The sequence below is a fragment of the Arvicanthis niloticus genome, chromosome 10 (assembly GCF_011762505.2).
Source record: "Arvicanthis niloticus isolate mArvNil1 chromosome 10, mArvNil1.pat.X, whole genome shotgun sequence".
Lineage (NCBI taxonomy): Eukaryota > Metazoa > Chordata > Mammalia > Rodentia > Muridae > Arvicanthis > Arvicanthis niloticus.
Genome location: NC_047667.1, coordinates 82,240,404 through 82,263,652, shown reverse-complemented (window position 1 = coordinate 82,263,652; position 23,249 = coordinate 82,240,404). Strand labels below are relative to the sequence as shown.

The window sequence follows — 23,249 nt, the reverse complement described above, 5'->3', positions numbered from 1 at the left end:
GGCTCAATATGCAGCCAGCATTTTGGTACACTCTGTAATAACCCTGTTTTGTATTTATCCCACATCTTTCATCTAGAATTTCCAAACCCCTTATAAACAGTCTCTCATTAATCCCCAGAACCTTGACCAACACAATCATCCTAAATCTACAGATGAATGTATACCTTAACTCCCACCTCTTCCAACGACTGAGCATCACAAGGAAAGATAATAATTAGAGGATCACACTACACAGACAAGACAGTAATCTTGCTTAAAACAAATAAACAAGCAAACAAACAAACAGTTGCACACTTCTAACATTTATTGGAAGTTGTTTTAAACTGGGAAAGTAAAAAGTGAGAGAATCGAGAGGCTTTTAGAAAATCCAGCTACTGAATAGCTGATCATTAGACAGAGCCAGAAACTCCACTTTTGCATGTGTGTCAGAGGTGGCCAGATGGAATTTCAGAGAGATAACTCTGAGGAACGATAACACTCGGTTCAACCTCTACTGCACATGCCCAAGTTCATTCAGAAGCCTTTGTTCATTCACATCCCAGGAAGAATACTTTCTCCCCAGAATGACTTCACTGCAATCTTGTGACATAGTTATCCTCTAGACACCTCAACACTTGGGGAAGGAGTTGCTCTTTAAATGACTGTATATGCATCTTCAGATTGTCTGATTTTAGCTAAAGTCATTTGGAGAAACTTGTAAGGAGTCATCAAAAATTGCCAAGTCGTTCTGCCTCCTTTTAGAAGACTAGATGCTGGCAAGTTTTGATCATTCTAACACTAAATTTTTGGCCTGAACGTGTTTACATCTGCCAATTGTTTGAACATAAGATTCTGACCTGTAACATGTAGCCGTAAAGAGAGTGGCCTCTTTGTGTATGCATGACTATACCCAAAACTCTTTGCTTTCTTTGGAGTCAACACTGCTAGGAAAATTACTTGTTACAATGATAAGCCTTTTCTCTGTGAAAAAAAAATTCTTAAAAGAAGCCAACCTTCTGAAACCTTTTTACACTTTTTTCATAGACCATTTTTCACACCATCAATACCATAATTCACCCATTTTTGTGTCTCAGTTAATATCTTTATGACTAACAAATGAAAACTTTTTGGATATATTAATAACAGGTCATGATCTCTTACCAGTAAGAAGGGTGAGTGGCCTTGTATAGGATCTCTTTTAACAATACTACCTAATATTTCTCAAATGTATATGAGGACCTCAGTTCATGATTTTCTCTGTTCTATTACAGTATAAACTTCACCAAACCACATTGGAACATAAAATTTGAGGTACCCCAAATTTATGTTCTCTCAGTACATTGTGTACTGTTGCTTTGGTCACTTATAGCTGGCTCTAGAATAAAATATCTCCTATCCCTTTTGAAATGAAAGTTATGTTTTTATGGTAACAATTCACTCTTTTTGTCTTTTAATTTTACAGGCTCTCTGGGACTCAAAAGACTAGGCCATTATGTCTGTTTACAATTCTGCTCCTGGATTTTATGGGGACTTCTAACTTGCTAGTTCTGTGATTTTTTTTCTCTCACTAGAGGCAGACTAAATTCATATTTCAACCAGAGCATACTCTGTGAGCCAAAATGGTCTGCTTGATGGTAATAGTAAGATGAATCAAACATGGTTCATTACTTTATGGATTTTTGAAAGTCAGTAATACTATATTCATTTTTCTATAATATATACCTAGGTCAATATCTAGTACATTTTAGGCCTTATCAACAAAATATGTATGTGGAAGCTTCTCATTCAATTTAACATTTAGAGGTGATAATTAAAATCAATTGTTAATGCTAGGAATAGAATAGACCTTTGTGTGGAGACATACCATAACATTCTCTACAAGAGCTGGCCAATCACTTGTTCAAAGACAACCCCTCAGAAAGGCTGGTTGATATTAAGCCAAGCTAAAGAAATGGAAAGGATTCCTTTAATGAGTTTATGTGCATTTCTATCACAGTATTTCTCAGTGCAGCTCCATAATTGCCACGAGGTTCTGGTAGATCTGCCCTCCTTTCTGAGAACTAACTCTTCCTCCTTCTTATCTTCTGTCCTTTTCTTCAGATGCAGTGAAAACTCACTTGTGTTTTCTCTGACATTCTGAGATTCTTTACTTTTCTATTTTTGCCATGTTGCCAGTCTCCACTCCTATCTCAAACAGCATGGCTCTTTCATCTTCTGTGCCTCTGTCCACTGTGCAGCTACAGAGAGTTAGTTTGCCCACTTTAGAGTTTTGTTTTAGAATCCTAAATTATCCTGGTTCTTTTTGAGGCCATTCTTGACAAATTTATAAAAGAGACTAAAATCCTCAAAAGGGAATACCAATTCTGCCTGATCTGGCATGGTCATGGAAGGGACCTTATGACTCCAATCTCAGCCTTTGAACAAAGCCAACAGGATGTGGGTCTTCTTGAGTGTTGATGTTTGCTGTAGGTGTGAGGCTTGTTTGCATAATAGTGTACAAATTTTACTTCATGTTCCTCCTTAGGGGAATCTTCTCCCTGTCAAGGCTAATTACTCCAGGATAATCAGAAACAGCATGATTCTATTAAGTGAGGATGTATCTGTTGATCCTCAGCAATAGATACTGGGACCTTTAGACTTTAGACCTTTATCCCTTAAGACTGTTAGAAAGATCTCTGAAAGCATAAGTCAACAGAAGTTCAAGAACTTCTGTTCTTTATAGGATTTCTCAACTATGAAAAATACAAGGGAACAATATGAATTGTATAATGGGCTCCACAGACCTGAAAGAACAAAGGCAGCTACATTAATGAGTCAGCTTAGTGAAAATAATATTAAGGAAGAAGACAGGATTTGGTAAATAAAGGAAAAAACCTGGATCATGAAAGAGAAAGGAATAGTTAAAAAAAAGGCTCATATAGATGCATGTAATATTAGTGGTAGAGTGATGGTCTCTTCTACACAAGGTATCACCAACTAAGTTTGATTCAGATATTTTAGTCCCTAAAGGAGGTAGTTATAGCAATCTAAATAGAAGTTGGGGACAAACAATTATCTGGTATCAAGAAAAAAAGATGATAGCTTAATAATATTCCTACTTTCTGGGATCATTTAATACTTTTAAATAAGCTTTGTGTTGCTGAGATCAGAAAAAAAAATCCGAAAAGTAAAAGAATATATTGAAGTATATAAGAATTATAAAAATCGGTTTCAATACTGCACACATCAACATAAACAAGAGCTCACTAAGTTGCCAAAAAAAAGGTATTATACTTAAAGCTAACTTTCTCACATAAAATTAGCCACTTGCCGGGCAGTAGTGGTGCATGGCTTTAACCCCAGTACTTGGGAGGCAGAGGTAGGCAGATTTCTGAGTTCGAGGCTAGCCTGGTCTTCAGAGTGAGTTCCAGGACAGCCAGGGCTACACAGAGAAACCTTATCTCGAAAAACCAATAAATAAATAAATAAAATAAAATAGAATTAGCCACTCTGTCTAGAAACTCCAAGTGCTGTGCTAGTAAACCACATAGATCTTGCTGTGTTGAAATAATAATAATAATAATAATAATAATAATAATAATAATAAATAATAATAATAACTTAGTGGTATGGTGTCTGATTCATTTGCCTTGAATGTGTGATGTATTTCAGTTTCCTCTTGTGTGTGTATGTGTGTGTGTGTGTGTGTTTGTATGGAGAGAGAAAGAATGAGATTTTCTAATTTTCTTGTGTCTTTTCTTTGAAGAATGTTAATTTTGTAAAATGAGGGAATATTGTATATGACGTTCGTGATATTTTGTTATTAGTCAAGAGCTAAGAATATCAAATGCTGATACATGGAATGATCAAAAGAGAACCTGGGATAAATGTTGGAAATTTCTAGGCTCTGCCCCACAATTGCCTGGCAATAGCCCTGTATGTCTGACTCACTATAAAAGGAGCTGCTTGCTCCCTCCTCTCTCTCTTGCCCTCTTGCTCTTGCTTTCCTGTGCTTGCTCCCTTATCCTTATTTCCCTCTCTCCCCACCCCCTCCCACCCCTTTCCACATGCTCATGGCTGACCTCTCCTCCTCCTTCTCCTCTTTCTCCTCTTCCTTCTCTTTTTTCTTCTCCTCTTTCTTTCTTTCTTTCTTTCTTTCTTTCTTTCTTTCTTTCTTTCTTTCTCTTTCTTTCTTTCTTTCTTTCTCTCTCTCTCTCTCTCTCTCTCTCTCTCTCTTTCTCTTTCTTTCTTTCTTTCTTTCTTTCTTTCTTTCTTTCTTTCTCTTTCTTCTTCTTCTTCTTCTTCTTCTTCTTCTTCTTCTTCTTCTTCTTCTTCTTCTTCTTCTTCTTCTTCTTCTTCCCTCTCCCTCTACTCCTCCCTCTCCTCCCCTCCCCTCCTCTCCCTCTCCCTCTCCCTCTCCCTCTCCCTCTCCCTCTCCCTCTCCCTCTCCCTCTCCCTCTCCCTCTCCCTCTCCCTCTCCCTCTCCCTCTCCCTCTCCCTCTCCCTCTCCCTCTCCCTCTCCCTCTCCCTCTCCCTCTCCCTCTCCCTCTCCCTCTCCCTCTCCCTCTCCCTCTCCCTCTCCCTCTCCCTCTCCCTCTCCCTCTCCCTCTCCCTCTCCCTCTCCCTCTCCCTCTCCCTCTCCCTCTCCCTCTCCCTCTCCCTCTCCCTCTCCCTCTCCCTCTCCCTCTCCCTCTCTCTCTCTGCCTTTCTCTCAACTCTTCTCTTCATGTCATGAATAAACTCTATTTTATACTATACCATGGTGTGGCTAGTCCTTCAGGGGGAAGGGATGTCTCAGCATGTTTCCACAGAAGTACCCCTTTTCCCCACACTATACTGTACCCTCCAAAAATATATTCCTTACTTCTCTTTTTTTCATAAAATGTAACAGTAAATTATTGAACTCTTATGAAATGTTTAAGAATGTAGCTTATGCAGTTGTAGTAAATAAAAAATTGGGCTTTGTTCTGCAAGAAAGAGCTTTCTCCAGCAGATTACAGGGATGTCAGTTTACACCCATCGCTGACTTCTAGTCATTCTTCCACTGTCCATTCACCCCTTTTTTAGAACCCTCTCTCAGGCTGAGGCTGGACCTTAGCACAATTTCCCCAGTAACAAAATAATGTCAACGTCATATAAAATATTTCTTCATTTTACAGGATTAACATCCTTCAAAGAAAAGACACAAGAGAATTAGGAAATTTCACTCTTTCTTTCTCTCTCTACACACACACACACACACACACACACACACACACACACAAATATTCCTGTTATTTCACACTTTCTTCTTTTGCTTCTTCATCTTCCTTTGATAAAAATACATAAACATAAGTAGAAAAGGTGCTCAACACTACAAATGAACCACCACCATCCCCCATAAATCAATTCTATCTGCTAGCCCTTGACTTTGCACTCCTAGTCTTCAACTGCTGTAAGGAACTGAGTTCTTCCATTAAGTAACACAATTAGCAGCATTTTGCCTTCATCCCTCACAGACTAAGACTGTACATAACAGGTATCTGTAGAGTTCATTATATGTGATATTTCATTAGCTTCATTTTTATATAAGCATTTGATTAGTGGTTTTGCTTGTTCGTCTTGTTTTGTTTTTTCTGTTTGTAGGGTTTTCAGTTTTTGTTTGTTTTGTTTTTGAAGGGACTTAGAGGGATGATTAAACTTTTCTACTCTATGTATTTTGGTTTACTTCAGTGATGATTTATGCAGGAAGGGATCTCCACACTCATCATGACTGAAACACACAGAAAGTTTATACCGTGTTTAACTGTACCTGCTGACATGGGGTTAAAGGTCTAGAAGTATATAAGATTCTTTTTTAGTCCTTTCTTTACACTCTCTTTTCTCTAGTTTTCATCTTCTCTGATGACCTCCCTACCTCTCTTTAGAGGGTATGTTTCACAAGGTGTTAGATAAAAGCTATTTGAAAGTGCTCTTTCTTTCATGTTCATGTGTAGATAAAACTGTTCTCCCTAGGTAATGGTAGCCACCTAGTGGGAAAATACTGATAGCCTTATCTTTCACCTTACTCTAGCAATTTCCTGCCTATAAAGTGTTCATCCTGTAGGCTCTGAGAAGTTCACATTTTCTCTTTTAACTATAATTTATATCTAATATCCTAAATATTTGCCTTTGTATTTATGGTCTGATAACACAATATTAAGCAAATAATTCATATCATTACTACTATCAATTAGATTATGCTTTGTAAATTACTATGCTGTACAAATATATCATTTTGATTTGTTTTTACTCAATTGTTTAAAATAAAATACAATGTACTGAGTAACCCTTGACCAAACAATGAAGTTTTTGTCTTTAGATTCCAGCAGCTAGATATCAAGATGGAACTGTTTATTCTTTTCTCCTGGAGGTGAATCTCATCTTTGCTTGTTGAAGCTAACTTACCAATTGTTGTTGAGGCTAACTTGCCAAGGGAAGAGGGGGAGAAGCCTCTAGTGTCTTCTTTGGGATCAAGGCTCTAAACTCTATCATCTTATATGATTTAGTTACTTTCTTACTCCAAACCTAACCTTAATTGAATATGGAGAAATCAAGTATTTATTGTCTTGCTTGTTCCTTGACTATTTGCATGTATTATATTGCTAGTTCCTTAACCTAGAACTGATCTTAATACATGCATGTAATTAAAATGGTATAAAAGCAAAAAGGAGGAGGAAGGATGGGATGGGGGTTTCTAGGGAGGGGAAATGGGGGAAAGGGATGGCATCTGAAATGTAAATAATAAAATATCCAATAAAAAAGAAAAAAATACACTTCAACATCTGGGCTGGGAAGTAGGTTCAAAATTCTGTTCATAACAATATTTAGATAATTAGGAGCAAAATAAAAAAATAAAGTATTAATTGCAACATTAACAACAAAAAGAGAAATAAGAAATAGTATAAGTGTCTCATTTTACCCACATGTCTTTTTTTCTAAGACCAGATCTACTCCCTTAGGACTGTAGAATATCTGTGTAATACTGGACATATCCTACTCTTGAGGAACACTCATAGTCATTGCTGAAAGGTTACAATGGATCACTGCAACATTATTATAAAATAGATTATGAAGGAGAAAGAAGAAATTATTTAATGCTCATGCATGTATGCAATTTATTCTAACCTGGAAACTATTAATTGAGAGACCAATCCCAGAGATGAAGTTGTTGTCAGGGCTAAGTGAGATAAAAAACCAGAAATATTTTGGTGGATTCTTTCTCACTTCTATACTTCAGAATTCCTTCTACCCAGAGTAATTCAAGTATATACTGGTGTGCAGGAGTGAAAAGAGGCAACCGGGATTCCTACAGGACTTTCTTGAGAGAAACCAGTGATATTAAGGACATCCATTGTTAACCCTGCATGACAATTGTTAGGTTTTGCACTTTAAAGACATTTCTCCTGTCTTGGTCATTTTTTTTATTTCTGTTTATCTTGATATAGTACATACAAAATACAAAGTATCTCAGGTCATAAATATTCTTTTTGAAGAATAGGCAATCAGAAATTCAGACTGTGAACCTTACAAATTTTTGAGCTTCAAAAAAAGTTATAAAAGAGAAATGCTGAGGCAAAGGCACACAATTCAGTCTGTGCCAGAGGCAGCTGAGCAACAACAAAGGAAAGGTGACCTGGGAGCATCATTTGGAGGTCGTATTGAATGAATTTCAGCATAGATTGACGGCTTTATTTGTGCATCTTTTAACTTTCCTTGTTTATTTCAACCAGCATGAAATCAAATAGACCAATTAAAATGTTTGTATGGGCATTGTGATAATTATATAGACAGTGTGATGATTAATATTGATTGTTAACTTGACTCTATTTAAAATTATCAAAGAGGTAAGGCTCGGGGCATATCTGTGAATGCTTATTTGGATTAGGTTAATTGAAGTTAGAAAACCTACCCTAAATGTGGGCTGCACCATCCCATGGCCTAGGGTCCTGGACTGAATAAAAGGGAGGAAACGAGCTGAGTACCAGTATCCATCTCTCTCTGCTTTCTGGCTACTTTCAGCTCTTTGCTGCATTCTTTGTGTTCCATGATGAAGTGTAGCCTCAAACTATGACCTCTTCTTTTTAAATTGCTTTGTTCATTCATTTCATCAGAGCAAAGGGAGAACAAAATCATTCACTCAGATGCACATGCATACATTTTATAGTATGCAATGAAAGTATTATGATAAAATAAGAAGACAATTAAAATGTTTTATTAAATTTTGTCTGCCAACAAAATACTAACCTATGTCTTATGATTGAAAAGTTACTCTGTGGAACATTTTGTGATTTTCTCTTCCAGGGTGAATGGGTCAACTTTGTTCCCCTTTCCCTATTCCTAGTATCTATGTCTTTCCTGCCAGATAGTCTAACTGTACTCAATCTGTATGAACATTATGCCTATAAGAAACTTGTACTTATATATGTTTTTAGCTGACAAGTAGACTCTTAATGGTAGGGCATTCTACTGTGTGTCTCTCTGAGAGATTAAAAAGCTCATAACACTTAAAAGGAAGTCCAGGAATATTTTTCAAATGGCAATTTTGGAGAAAAACTTTGATATTGAAAGTAACAGAGAACTTCTATGTGATAAAATATCTAACTGTGTTGATGTCTTAGTTGATAGAGTGCTTATGTTGATATCAGCAGGTGTATTGGCATATACTTGTAACCTAAGCATCTGGGAGACAGAGACAGAATCATGGAGCTCTCAGGCTAGCCAGACTATCTTATCTCCTAGCCAATGAGAGAACATCTCTCAAAGAAATGAATGGCATTCCTGAGTATGACATCCCAGGTTGTCTTCCAAACTCCATATGCATGCATGCATGCATGTGCTCAAGTGTGTGTGTGCATGCAAGCATGTGCACATGCATATACATGTGTTTGTGTGTGAACTTACATCTCAGAAATGACAATACTTTTCTCTATTTAAACATCAGGCCCTGTTTTTTCTTGAAGTGTCAACAGCAGCTTAGGCTGAGTTAGTCTGGAACTGGTGACATCCAATAAGAGCAATGATAAACCTCAGTCCTGCCAAACCAAACTGTCAGGTCAATGCTCACACACATGACTTTGACTCACAGGCATCTTCTCACCTCTGGCCTGATTAACTATGTGAAATAAATTTCTAAGGTGAAAACTTTGATGAGTGTTTACTAGACTTACCTTCATTTTCTTCATCTTTCTCCTCCACTTCCTCTTCCATTTTCTTCTTCTTCTCTTCCTCCTCCTCTTCTTCCTCCTCTTCTTCCCTTTCTTCTCTTATTTGTCCTCCTCATTTTTCTCTTTCTCTCCCTCCTTCCCTGCCTGTCTTTACTTTCTGTTTCTTCACTGTATCTTGATCTCAGAGGAAATGTACTACTATAGCATCTTATGGAGCATTTATTGTTATTCTTGTACTTTAGGTTGGTTCATCCCACATATTCCTCATTTTTCAGTATACATTTTAGATTAAATAAATAGTTCTTTATATTCAAGTCATACATATTACATCACAAGGAAGAAATATCATTCACACATATGCATGCACACATGTACACATACACATGCACACAAACATGTACATACAAAACAGTCAGAAAAGGAATATTATGGAAATATGTGATTTGCACCAAAAGTGTAGACAGGATTGCATATATGCCACCTTCCATAGAACTCATTTTTGTTGTCAAGCAGCACCGACCACCTTACATTTCACTGTGTGTGGTTGGGATGAACAGAACAAAAGTCTAGAAATCTATTATTGTAGCAGAATATTGCAAGAGGAGTAGGAGTAGAAGCATATTCTTGATCACAGGAGAATGCTGCATGTAATCATGTTATAGGGACATATGTGTATTTTCTCCATTCATTTGTTCAAACAATTATTATATATGGTGGGATTCTGATTTTATAATCTACTTGGTTATGGCTCAATTACAACATTTTATCCTGGAATTGTGTGATAAAAAAATAACATGTGGTAAAACTATCATATGGGATTATCCTCATATTTCTTCTAATATAATTTCTGTCTTTTCCCTTACTGGCTTATATCCACTATGTATACACTAATTCCAAAGTTTGATTCACATCTTTATTGAATGTTCATAATCAGCAATGTCATCATGACAACTTATGTGCTACAGATACCTTGAAAACTGGGAAGCAAGATGTTATTTGCAAAATCTATTGTATGGAGGATTCCACCAGCAAAGAAGCACAGATAACAATGAACTGTAGACTTCAAAAGGCACTTGAGTTCTTCTATGTATGTGAAGGCAGTGGACAATGCCCTGTAATAATGCATGATTTTTATAATTAATTATAATAATGGCAAGAAATAAAGAAAATTTTCATTTGTGAAATATTAGTACTCTTTGGCCAAGTAAAATACTCCATGTCTTGCCATTTCCAAGGAGCAAATATCACTATTCAGTAGTTAGTCACTGTAGAAAGAATTAATTTCTTTAAGGGAAAAATCAGACTCTCAAAAGGGAGGCCCTGTGCCAATGTTGTGGATAAGATAATGCCTATTTCTAATCACAGTTAGTATTTATGATTTATCAGCCCTCAGTGATGAACACAGCAGCAAACATGACAGAATATATATTGTAAGCATCTTTCTGAAATTCAGATTTACTTTTTATCTTTTACACTTAATGGTTTTCAGCATGGAACAAATAATAAATAATGACTCCAAGACAATCAAGGCAAATTAAACTCAATGAGTTAGACTTCAGAATCAAATTGACCCTGGCCCAGAATACCAATTATGGCTCATGTAGATGAACTAGAAGAAATGTTATGCTGAGGCTGCCCAGGTACGGGTCTGTGCAGGGTACAGTACAGCATAAGCTGTCCCTTCAGGCAAGGCTGGTCTTGTTTCATCATGCCACCAACACTTACCATTCCTGGAGAGCAGAATAGCCAGAAAATTCTGAGAAGAGTAATTGAGGTAGAGCAAGAGGGAAGGAGCTTGTGCTGTCATAAAACTCAGTGTGACAGTTTCCTTGGATGGAACTGTATCTTTGTAGATAGCTGAAGATGAGAGGCTTGGGTTTTTGGTCACTGGGTATGGTTCTTGAAACATGTATGTAACAGAGGTGCCAGAATAAAAAAGAGCTGAGATCTCTGCAAAAGAGAAGACAAGAGAGCATACTTTCAAACATTTAGTCAATTACTCTGGGTAGCTGTAATGCCTGCTCATTGATTTCTCTGGTTCTAGTATTGTGTGATGGGTGTCAATATATATATACACACATACATACATACACACAATGTGCTCCTTGATAAATTTGAAGATACTCAAATACATTCTTGTTTCTATGTGCATATGTACAGATGTGTATTAGTGTTGATATTAGAGGCTAAGGGCTTGATGTCTTCTCTTATAATTCTCCACTTTGCTTTTTGAGATACTGAATCTGGAATTCAAATGGATATGATAGTTTTCTCTTCTCAAAGGAGGAGGCAGTATTTTTAATTCTCACTTGACATTCTCTGGCTAAGTCTAGGGCACTAAGAACAACTTTGGCATTTCTTCCTATTGTTCTTACTATTTTTCTACCATGTGAAATTCTGTAAACAATCTGTAGTAGTGCAACCTAGTTAATAATACATGTTTAGGTGTATTGTCTAGCAAATTTAGACTACTAGTTCAATTTTGGGAAAGCTTCACAAAGAATGTTTTGGGTTTTATCAAGCATGTTATATCAGTGTTTCTTATTTTAAAACTACAAAGCAGAGACTTATGGTCATGCAGATGTTGGATCATCATTGTTTGATACAAGTGTTGTCTTTATGGAGACATGACCTGAAATTTGAACTACTATGTTTCTAGTTAACATAATAAAAACCTTGCATATGTTTGGGTTTATATTCAAATATGTATTTTATTCACACTGTACTAAAAACATGTTAGATATGGGTAAATACAATATAATTTTCCATCTTTTCAATGACAATAAACTAAAAGTGAAAAAACCTTTTATAATTAGAAATGTCGAAAAGTTGATATTCTTATTCTACTACTAGAGATAGTTTTAATTAATTCTAACATGTAGATATTAATTGTTTTAATTTAAAGCTAAATTCTTTGTATTTATAGATTCTGCTACTTTTCTATTATTTATTTATTTATTTATTTAATGTTTTATGACAAGAGATGAAGGTGCTTGAGCAAGTTTAACTTTTCATAGATTAATTATAAATAAAATCTAAAGCATATTCAGTGAATTTTACATTTTATTGTTTTTTTAAGTTGAAATACTATAACATTTCAAACAAACAGTAAGCACTAGAATTCAGGGAGAATATGTATAATGTGTGTAGTGTTCATTGAGAGTTAAACATGGCCCCTTCTATAAAATTCCTGTATTTTCTACACATTATCAATGTGGAAATCAAGGTAGTTTGAGGTTAAGTACGTAACGATTATCTGCAGAGGGATAACAGTAAATTAATGAGAATCAGAACCCAGACTATTGCCACAGAGCTCTAGTGATAGATGAATTTAAAAAAAGGTAGCCAGTATTACAGTGGGAAATGTTGCAATGGTTAAAATTAGTGCTTACACACATTTATGACACATATAGGAAGGCTTATGAGATGAAATAAAAGAACCCTGTGGCATAAATAAAACACATACCATGATCTTCAGTAATTAATGGTAAGTAACTAATGGTAAGTGAAATAATAGAGTGTGATTAACTTAGGTTTAACTTTCCAGGATTGTACATCAATTTAAAAATGTATTATCTACCACTTTTAGTGACAAAAATATTTAAGTGGTTGCACTATTTATTCAATCAACAATGGGAGTCTGTTGAAGGCAAAGAAATATACATTGATAAATGGTGGTGAGGCATATGGATCTTCATAGTGAAAACCATCAATTCAAGAATACCAAGGTGGCCCAGAGGGTGAAGATGTTTGCAACCAAGCCTGACGACATGAGTTCAATCCCAGAGTTCACATGGTAGAATGAACAAAGTATTCCTGAAAGTTGTCTTCTGACCACACATGTACTCGGGTGTGCTGGCAAACATACACACACACAATCATACACACACATGCACACAAGTACACACAAACACACACAAACATAAACACATGAACACAAAAACACATTCCTACATTAATAAATAAATTTCATTTAAATTTGGCAAAAAAAAATCTGGAATCATATAAGAGCACAATTTTACAAGAAATATAAAATTTAACTCAAAGTGTAAGAAGCTCTTGAATAGAAGAGATAAAATATAGAAAGATGATACTTAGAAGAAATACTTAGAAGAAATTATTGGTACAGATTTTCACTTCCTTGAATTTATCAATTATTTCTTATGTATGACAGTAAAAGTAGAAATAATAAAAGAATAAATAGATTAATTGACCTCCAACAAAATGAAGGAGCTTTCTGTTTCATGTAATATAACGAGGACTGTGAAAATAAATTAAGCAGAATGGGAAGATAAATTTGCAAATTATATTTTGTAAAGGACATATTCAGAAGACAGAAAAAAAATGCGACTGAATGGCAACCAGAATAAAGATCTGCAAAAAGTTCAGATATGCAATTATTAGTCAAAAAAGACATGGAAATGAATTGTAAGGATTTGAAAGAATGTTTAGCATGAGTAGTCATTAAGTATGAACAAGTCAGCACTATGGTATGGCCCCATTTCCCATACAGTAGGATATCTGCTATAAGACAAGCGCACACTAACAGGTGTGTGAAACTACAAAAAAACCTGGAGCTTTCAGAACTTATGGTAAGAAGGGAAAATCTGCAACCCACTTTGAAAAACAATTTGACAGTTCTGCAAGAAATGAACCATGGGGAAGACAGATGACTCAGCAGATAAGTTCACTGGTCACCCACCAAGGATGGTGACCTGAATTTTACTCCCAGTTTTACACAGTGATGTTAGCTCCAAACAGGAAAACACCAAGCAGCCCCCAAAATGAGTTGCCCACTGATGTAGTCCAAAATGAAAATCTAGGTTCAACTCAAGGTGGACTCTAGAAGGATTTCTGGTGGAGTGACCAATGCTGATAGGCAGTACTCCTCAAAAACCTGTGCAGCAAGTTTCTGTCTGCCAGAAAGGGCCAGTATACTTGGCACACACTTTGTTGAATATTGAAGCCCAAAACTAACTTCCAGGCACCTTAGTACCTGTTATGTACATGCACCTGTTATGTATTTCAAATCCCACAGTAGCATCCTGACTCATTGGAACATTTTATCTCCTTTACTATCCTAACTCCCAGGCTATTCCAGATTAGAAAACTAGCAAGTGCCCTTCCCAGCCCACCCCTGCTTCTCGGCTTCCCTTGTTAATCTCTCTGCTATGTTTTCCCATTTTTTTTCCTGCTACTCCCCTACCCCTGCAGCAGAGATAGCCCTAGCCCTGGTCAGTCCTGTCTGCTTCCTTTTCTTTCTACTCTAGACTCTTTTCTTGCCATTTTCTGTTCTCTTTCTCATATCTACAATCAACAAAATTACACTCCCCAAGAAGCAACCATTTCCAGGGTTTCTTCACTGTGTCCTCACAGCTGGAAGAGAAACCAATTTCTGAAAGTGGTTCTTTGTCTGCCAAAGGATCACATGGTACATATGTAACCCAACAGCAGCCTCACACACCCAAGTGAATAAATATAATAAAATGATTAAAAATCAAAATAAAGCATATGTCATTTGAAAAAATGTACATGAGTTTCAGTGGTAATCTTACTCATAAACATCAGAAAATGGAGACAGTCCAGTTTCCATGGATTGACAAATAAGTAAGCAAAGTGAGGACTATCCAGAACATGGTTTGGCAATAGAAAGAAAAAAAAAATCTCTATATCATGGATGAAGTGACATTATTTAATGGGAGAAAGACAATACAATGAAGCAACTTGTGTTGTGTTCCATTATATGAAAGTTCCAGGCTAGGCAAATTCAGAGACAGAAAGAAAGGAGGGGTCTGGAAGTGGGTGGGGTGGAAGTTGCAGTTGTCAAGAGTATAAAAGCAACAGAAACAAACCACATATATTTTTCTTTTAAAACTCTGAAATTTATTTCTGTCAAATGTTTCTTTACAGTTATGTAAAGCTGACTAACAGAGGGTGTAGACAGTCCCAGGTCAGAATGAATGTCAGCCAGGGCAGACAAATTTACAAAACCATAATTTTTTATAATTGCCTGCCCCATCTTCCCAATCTGTATCCCTATCCCATCCCCTTCCTGTCAATTTAATCATGCAGTAACCACAGAAAACACACTTCTCACCCAGGTCTTAGGAGACTTAAAGCATTTAACCAGCCACTCTTACACTAAGAAACTTGTCACTCTGTCATTGTTAACCTCCTCTGGGCCTTTGTGATATAAATATTGTTGTTAAAATTCTTTTTTTTTTTCAACCAAGATTTTTTTGTACCTGAAGCCATTCAGCTGAGAGAGACCCATCCTAGAACATAAAGCCCATTTCAGTCCCAGAGCCAGAAAAAAAATAGCCCATTGGGTACAGAATTGGGTACTGCAGTCACAGAACAGCAGTTTATCCTGAGAACACATTTAGCTCTAAAGATCAAAATTATGAGAGTCTCACATAAATGTATGCAACTGGATATTATTAGGTTAAGGACAAATGCTGCATGCTTTTTCTCACATGCATAATCTAAATTCCCAATCCCCACTCCCACCCCAACCCTGCTCCATATACATATAAAAGTCCTGGGTTTTTGTTACCCCTACATAGGCTGCCTTTCTGCTTTCATGACTTATCTCTGTTGATCTCAACTACAACAGCATACAAGGCAATTTTACTTGTATCTAACTAAAAGACTAACAATAAATTTTTAGGCATAAAAAGCTACATATCTGGAAGAATATTTTTATCATAATTTTATTCAGAATGAAATCAGAATCACAAATAAGAATGTACTGTTAATGTCATATCTGTTCTCCTGCATCTGCATGTGCTTCTTGTAATGATGGGACCACACAAGAATGCATGCCAACTTTTCAGAGACTGGTAGAGATCTCCACATGTAAAAACTGACAGCATTTTTGTTTTTAAATTAGTTTAAAAGATATTTTTTTATTATTTAAAAATGTTATACAAGCTGTCTTTGCTAGTTTTTCATTACCTTAACAAAAGTCAGGGTAAACCAGGAAAGGGAACCTTGATATTGTTAGATGTCTGCATTAGATGTCTGCACGCAGCTCAGAACAGACCACTCCAGACCAAAGAGTTCTGGGGGTAGGGGGGAGAGTTTATTCAGGAGATAGGGCAAAGGTGGGGGGAAGAAGATGGAAGAAGATGAAAGAAGAGAGAGAGAGAGAGATCAGGGGGTTCTGCCTGTTTTATATGGGCAGTGATGTAGTATCTCCCAGGTAAAGGTGAGGTAGCCACGTGGATTCTAGAAGTGTATGGTGGTCGCCTAGATATGATGTCACTGGGTTTGAAGCCTGATACCAACATACCTCCCTTCTTATTATTATAAAGAGAAGAAAAAATAGGGAGAGGGGAAGCCGATGGTGAAAGGGTAATTGGGGTGCAGTGTCTCTTAAACTACTTCCTGCTGTGTAGGGGTGTAGTCCATTGTGAGAAGTAGCTGGCTTTCACCATCGGGGTTCACTCAGTAGATGTGTGTATCAGGTTCCTCTGTGGACAGTGGCTGGTAATCCTGTAACAGGAACTGATTAATAGTTTGGTTAGAAATAATAACACAAGGAGGATGACTAAAAAGGGTGTTACAAAAGAGAGTATCTACTTTTATATAGGTTTTTAAAAATCTCAGAACTGGAGGTCTCACATTCCCTAAAAACGGCATTCTTCTTGGAGGAAGAGCCGGTGAAGACCATCTTCTTTAGCTGTCAGGCCATCTGGCCCCCGTCAGTTCTGAAACAACACAGCTGAAATCCTGCAGGTCTTGTATGTAGAAAAGAGTGTCTTGCGGTGTTGGTAGAAGTGGTTGTTCCATGATCCTAGCATATATATCTGACAAGACCAATATGGGCAGCCCCCATAATCATCTGGACAGTTTCTACAATAATCTTCAAATCTTCTGGTCAAAGAGAAAGCAAGTATAGAGAACATAATATTTAGATGGGACAACAGATATAGGGATGGTAGCAATTTGGATTGGTTCTTGACATCTGGATATGGAGCAGTTTCCTGACCCTGTTTGGAAAGACTGTTATCTGTGGGGGTCTTTTGAATCTCAAACCTCCAGATGTAAGGGCTGACCTGGATAGAAACAAGTAGCAGGGGGAAAAATGAGAAACCCATGTCTAGTGAGGTCAAGCTCAGCTGCCAGAGTAGAGTCTTGTTTTCTGGTATTGAGGACAAGGTGGGTGATTTTGAAGTCCTGTGGCGCTTAATAGAGAAAGGTCTGTTAGGGTTGATGTGTATGAAGAGTTGATTTTAGGTGGAGGGATGAAGGGCTTGAGACAAGTGGACCCAATGAGGGAGTCCCTCAAGTTTAGCAGCTGTAGGGGTCACAAGAATTACCTTAAAAGGGCCCTGCCATTTGGGAGAGAGGGGTGAGGGCCAGTGATTTGGAGGGGAAAAAAGGACTTGGTCTCCAATGTTGACAGGTAGTGGGCAGGAGACAGTGTGTGGTCAAGGTAGATGGTGGTCAGCAAAGTTCCACAAGAAAGAACAGAGGTGGCAAAGTAATGGGGTGAGTAGATGGCCTGGGAGGGGAAAGCATGTAGGTGAAAGACCAGGAGTTAAGACTGGACATCCATACATGAGTTCAAAGGGTGAGATGAGGAGAGGCTGCTTGGGGAGATCTTGTAGCTTGAAAAGAGCCAGAGGTAAAAATTTTACCCAGTCAAGATGAAGTTCCTGTGACGGGTTAACAAGAGTGGTTTTTAAAGAGTGGTTAGATCTTTCTACCTTACCTGAAGATTGAGGGTGGTAGGGAATGTGAAAATGCCAGAGGATGTCTAGGGCTTTAGAATTTGAGAAACTTGGGAAGTAAATTCAGGACCATTGTCTGATTGAAGGGAGGCTGGGACACCAAATCAGGGGATGATTTCTTGGAGGAGGAGATCAGAGACTGTCTGAGCCCTTTTGTTAGTTGTGGAAAAGCCTCTACCTATCCTGCAAAGGTGTCCACCAGGACCAGGAGATACTTAGCATGTTTGACAGTGGGCATGTGGGAAAAGTCAAGTTGCCAGTCAGTTCCATCAAGGAAACCTGTAGCCTGATGGGTAGGAAAAGGGGTACTACGATACCTTGAGTTGGGATCTGACATCTGACAGATTTTGCAAGAAGCAGTGATAGATTTTAAGAAACTTAAGTCCTCAGGAGTAGGCTGTAGGTGGGTCTTAACAAAATAAGACAATGCTTAGCTGTTAGGATGAAAGAGTTGGTGAAGATAAGACAGAGTTTAACAAGTGTCAGGGGGTGTAGGTGGGGATGTGGGTTGCAGTGTAAGAATGTCTTAGAGAGGGTGAGGTGAGTCTAGACCCCAAAGGGCCCCAGGTCTAGCTGCCTTATCAGCCTGGTTGCTTCCCTTGGAGACAATGGAGTTATCCGTCTGGTGAGATCTGCAGTGGACAATCCCAATAGCTGTGGGGAGATGGGAGGCCTTTAGCATAGTTATAATTTGGTTTGCATTAGTTACTGATCCTCCTTTTGTGGTAGTAACCCACACTCCTTCCAGATAGCAGCGTGGGACAGGAGGATATGGAAAGCATATTTGGAATCTGTATAGATGTTGAGGGATTGTTCCTGTGCCAGCTGGAAGGCACAAGTTCAACCTGTTGGTTGGTGGTATGAGCAGGAAGAGACTGTGCTTCCACCACCTTGGTGTCTGACACTATGGCATAACCAGCTTTCCTGGCTCCTTCATGTATAAAGGAGCTTCCATCTGTATATCAGGTATAGATGGCTTGAGGCAATGTGCCCTCCTGCATGTGTGAAGGATGAGGTAGTAGTTCCTCTAAAGTTTCAGTGCAGGAGTGAGATAGGGAATAGTTAGTATTAGGTGGAGGAAGAAGATTGGAAATATTAAGAGGTGGGCATGATTGAAAGGTGAGGGTAAAGTCTTCTATTAGAGCTACCTGGAGAGAAAAAACCCTGGAGGGAGGTAGAGTCTGTAAGCCTTTATAAGTTAGGAGCTGTGACAGGTTGTGAGAAGAGAGGACAGTTATGGGCGATCCCAAGGTTAGTTTCTTTGACTCTCAAATAAGGAGTTCAGCAGCTGCTAAGGTACAAATACAAGGTGCCCGTCCCTGGATGGTTAGATCTAGTCTTTTTGACACGTATGTTACAGGTGCAAAAGATGGTCCCAGTTGGAGACCAAAGACTTCAAGAGCAAATCCCTCCTTTTCAGTTATGTAGAAAGAAAAAGGACGAGTCCGGTTAGGGAGATGTATGGCTGGGACCTTAAGGAAAGCCTGTTGGAGCCTTTGAAAGGGCTTAGTAACAGGTTTGAGAAGAGATTCATGGGTGGGGCCTAATGCTGCTTCATATAAGGGGTGAGAAAGTAGGAAAAAGTAAGAACCCAGGAATGCAAAAAGCTAGCAATTCCTAGGAATGATAAAATCTCTGCCTTTGTAGAAGGAACAGTTAGAGATTGAATCAGATTCTTTCTATCTAAGGTAATAATAGCCTTGTGGGTTTGGGTAATTGTTAGCCCCAAATAGGTGACCTGAGGAGTAGACAGTTGAACTTTAGAAGGTGAGACCTTGTAGCCCCGACTGGAAAAGAAATTTAGAAGAGCAGCTGTGTCAGCTTGGCTAATCTCTAGAGAGGGACTACAGAGAAGGACATCATCTACGTAAAGTACAGTCTTAGATCTAGGGAGAGATAAAGAGAGCAAATCAGAAGCCAGGGCCTGGCCAAATAGGTGTGGGCTATCCTGGAATCCCTGAGGTAGAACAGTCCAGATAACTTGGGTAAAAAAGTGGGTGTCACGATCTGTCCAGGTAAAGGCAAATATGTCCTGTGACTGGGTGTCTAGAGGGATAGAGAAAAATGCATCCTTGAGATCTAGGACTGAAAAATGAGAAGTCCCTGAGGAGATAATAGAAAGAAGTGTGTAAGGATTAGCCATAACAGGATGGAGGGGAACCACTGCAGAATTAATGCACCTTGAACCAATCAATAGGTACCATTAGGTTTCTTTATTGCTAGCATAGGGGTGTTAAAGGGGAAAGAGGTAGGGTAAAGGAGTTTTTTCCTTAAGAGGTCAGAAATGATAGGCTTAAGTCCCCTGAGGCTCTGGAGAGAGAAAGGGTATTGAGCTTGGGTGATGTACCTGGTAGAGTCCAGTAACTGGATGACAACAGGAGAATGATGTTTAACAACAGAGGGGTTCTGGACATCCCAAACTCAAGGGTCCACCTGAGAAGCTGGTAAGGAAAATAACATGTTAGTGTTAGTAGTTTGACTGTCTAGAAGAAGGAGCAGAGGAACTGCTGGTGAGCTTGGGTTTAGGTGAATTGGGGTAGCAAAGGAAATAGAGGCTCCCAACTCAGCTAAAATATCTTTTCCCAATAAGGGGACAGGACAAGTAGGCACTACCAAAAAGGAATGGGTGAGAGGTACACCCCTAAAAATGTAACTAAGTGGTGGTGGGGGGTGTCTGGTGAGGAAGGTAAGGTTGTCCTCCTACCCTGACAATAGGAAAACGCAAAGGTGAGGTTGGTCCCTAAAACTTTGTCAGGACTGAGTAAGTGGCCCCAGTGTACAAGAGGAAGGAGATGGGTCTTCCACATACTATAATATCTACTCGGGGCTCCCTGCTAGTGATAGCCGTGGTTAGGTCGAGAGAGCTCAGGCCCTGTCAGTCCTCCATAGCCAATCCTAGAATGTCAGCTGAAGGGTTTTCTGGGAGCAATGTCCCTCTGTTCTGGGCAACATGAGGTCAATCGACACCCCAATGTCTCTTCTGATGGTACCTAGAACATGGTCCCCTTGGCTTGCTGGGGTTGGGGCAAGCCTTCACCCAATGACCATGTTGACCACATTTATAGCAGGGGGCTGGTGGTCCCTGAGCCTTCAAAGACTAGGAGTCTGGGGTAGTGGCTGAGGCTGGTCAGATAGCCTTTGCCAGCATGTGGTATTTCTGTTTTCAAGCTTTCTCATCTCTCTCATGGTACACATTGAAGGCCAGCGCCAAGACTTCGGCCTGTGGAGTTAGGGCATCCCTCTCCAATCACCTAAGTTTAGCTTTTATGTTGGGGTAGCTCTGGGGAAAAAAGTAGGTCATCAGAAGTTGCTTACCTTCTGGCTTTTCAGGGTCCAGATTAGTATATTGCAATAAAGCCTTTGTAAGGCATTCTAAAAACTGAGACAGGTTTTTCTGTTTTTCCTGGACAACCTCTTGGAGTTTCTCAAAGTTTACTGGCTTTAAGGCTGCCTTTCTTAGGCCTGCCAAAATACATGTTATAAATCTATCTCTAGCTAAGATACCATCTGTGAAATTATAATTCCATCGAGGATCCTGGTCAGGAACTGCCTCAGATCCGATTGGATATGTTCCATCTGTCTGATGAATCTGATTTGCATGTATTTTTGCCTCTTTCCAAACTCGCCTGTGTTCGTCAGGAAGTAAATTGTTAGTGAGAATCATATACACATCATGGAAAGTCAAGCTATAAGATTGAGTGATGTACTGGAACTCTTTAATAAAGGCGAAGGAGTTAGAGGTATAGGAACCCGGCTGCTCTCTGTTTGAGAAAGTTCACTTAATGAGGAAGGGACATGTACTCTGACAAGGACAGATGCTGGTTTAGGTGTCCCTGGAGAAGAAGGAATTGGAGGTTTGGCTGTGGCCTTAGAATGTTTGATAGGAGGGGTAAATCTTGGTGCCAATGCAGAGCAATTAGTGTGACCTGCAGTTGGCACAGAAGGAGAAGAGAGGTCTGGAGAGGTCAAGCTAGTAGACTCTGAGGTATCCTAGTGAGAAGAAACCAAGGCATCAGTTTGGATTTTTGGCAGCATGGAAACAGGTCTGCAACAGAAGGGAGGAGGTTTTTAGATGGATCTAAGGGTGTGGTGTCATCTAATGGGGGTCATAGCTAAAAGGACCTGGGGTGCACAGTCAGAACACATGGAGGGATTAGAGTGGAGATAGATGAATGCTTGGACATAAGAAACTTCTTTCCATTTACCAGTCTGCTGTATGTACGTATGAAGACCCTTTAAAATGACTGGGTCTAGTGTGCCATTAAGTGGCTATTTTAACCCATTATCTAGAGGGTATTGAATCTAAACCTTATTGCAGAGGTCTAACAATTTTGAAGGCCTCAAATCAGGTGTTAATTTTAGAGATTTGAGGTTTTTTAGGAGACAACCCAGTGGGGTGTCTGAGGCTGCAGCCAAAGACAACATAGTACCCATTGGGTGATGGGGTGGGGGTGTTGTTACTGGCATCCCAAAAGAAAAGACTGTAACAAATCAGGCAACAGCCTAGCTATCATGTCATTCAGAGAATATCTAAGGGCCTCAGCGAACTCCCGGAGATCTCCAGAAAGCAGTTCAACTTGGTACCAGGATTTCTGGCAGCTGCAAGAGCTTGGGGGGAGACTGTAAACTGCTTTTGAGGGGGGAGTCACCTAGCGGTCAAAGTTCTAGGTCATAGGTCAGGTAGGAGGCCAGTCATATGGACTGGGGCAGTGAGACGCCAAACCCTCAGCCCAGGGAAGGCTGGACAGGCCCTATCTGGGTGTATAGGGTCCTTCCTGCCAATTGGAGTTTTCTTACCAATCAATATGTGTGTTTGTGGGCTTATGCAGTCTGGTATCAAGAAAGGTGGAACCGAGCCGGGCGGTGGAGGCGCACGCCTTTAATCCCAGCACTTGGGAGGCAGAGGCAGGCAGATTTCTGAGTTCGAGGCCAGCCTGGTCTACAGAGTGAGTGCCAGGACAGCCAGGGCTACACAGAGAAACCCTGTCTCAAAAAAAAAAAAAAAATAGATGCCTGTAAGGATTACGTCATATCCACACCTGCAAGGCACGCACCTACAAGGCACGTGGCAAAAGCCTATAAATACCTCAGAATTCCCTTCAATAAACGAGACTTGATGAGAATCTCTGTCTTGTCTCCATTCTTCGTGTCTCTTCCCCTTTATCCCCACACTCTCTCTCGCTAGACCCTGACCCTCGGACCGGAGCGGCAGCTTGGGCCAAGACACAGTGGCCACGAAGCGTGGAGCGGAGCAGGCCGCAACATTTTGGCCCACAAAGCCGGGCAGTACGGGCCGCGACAGTCGGTGACTGCAGGTAGCTGTGGTAGCTGTGGATGAAGTCCATGTCCATGTGGTGTGGCGGTGGAG

The 23,249-nt window shown here is 39.3% G+C and overlaps 1 protein-coding gene across 5 annotated transcripts in view; it reads right to left on the bottom strand.

Moving 5' to 3' along the window:
- Positions 1-23,249, bottom strand: part of LOC117716170 (contactin-associated protein like 5-2) — a 737,433-nt gene that overhangs the window by 88,403 nt on the left and 625,781 nt on the right. For 4 of the 5 annotated variants that reach the window (XR_013113069.1, XM_076941723.1, XM_034513110.2 and 1 more), the window contains one exon: positions 10,869-11,093. Coding sequence is in view for 3 of the 5 variants with exons in the window: in XM_076941723.1 (XP_076797838.1) it covers positions 10,869-11,093 (225 nt within the window). In the remaining 2 variants the exon portion in view is untranslated. Of the gene's footprint in view, positions 1-10,112; positions 10,256-10,868; positions 11,094-23,249 lie in introns of all 5 variants that reach the window. The other variant, XR_013113068.1, reaches the window with a different exon arrangement.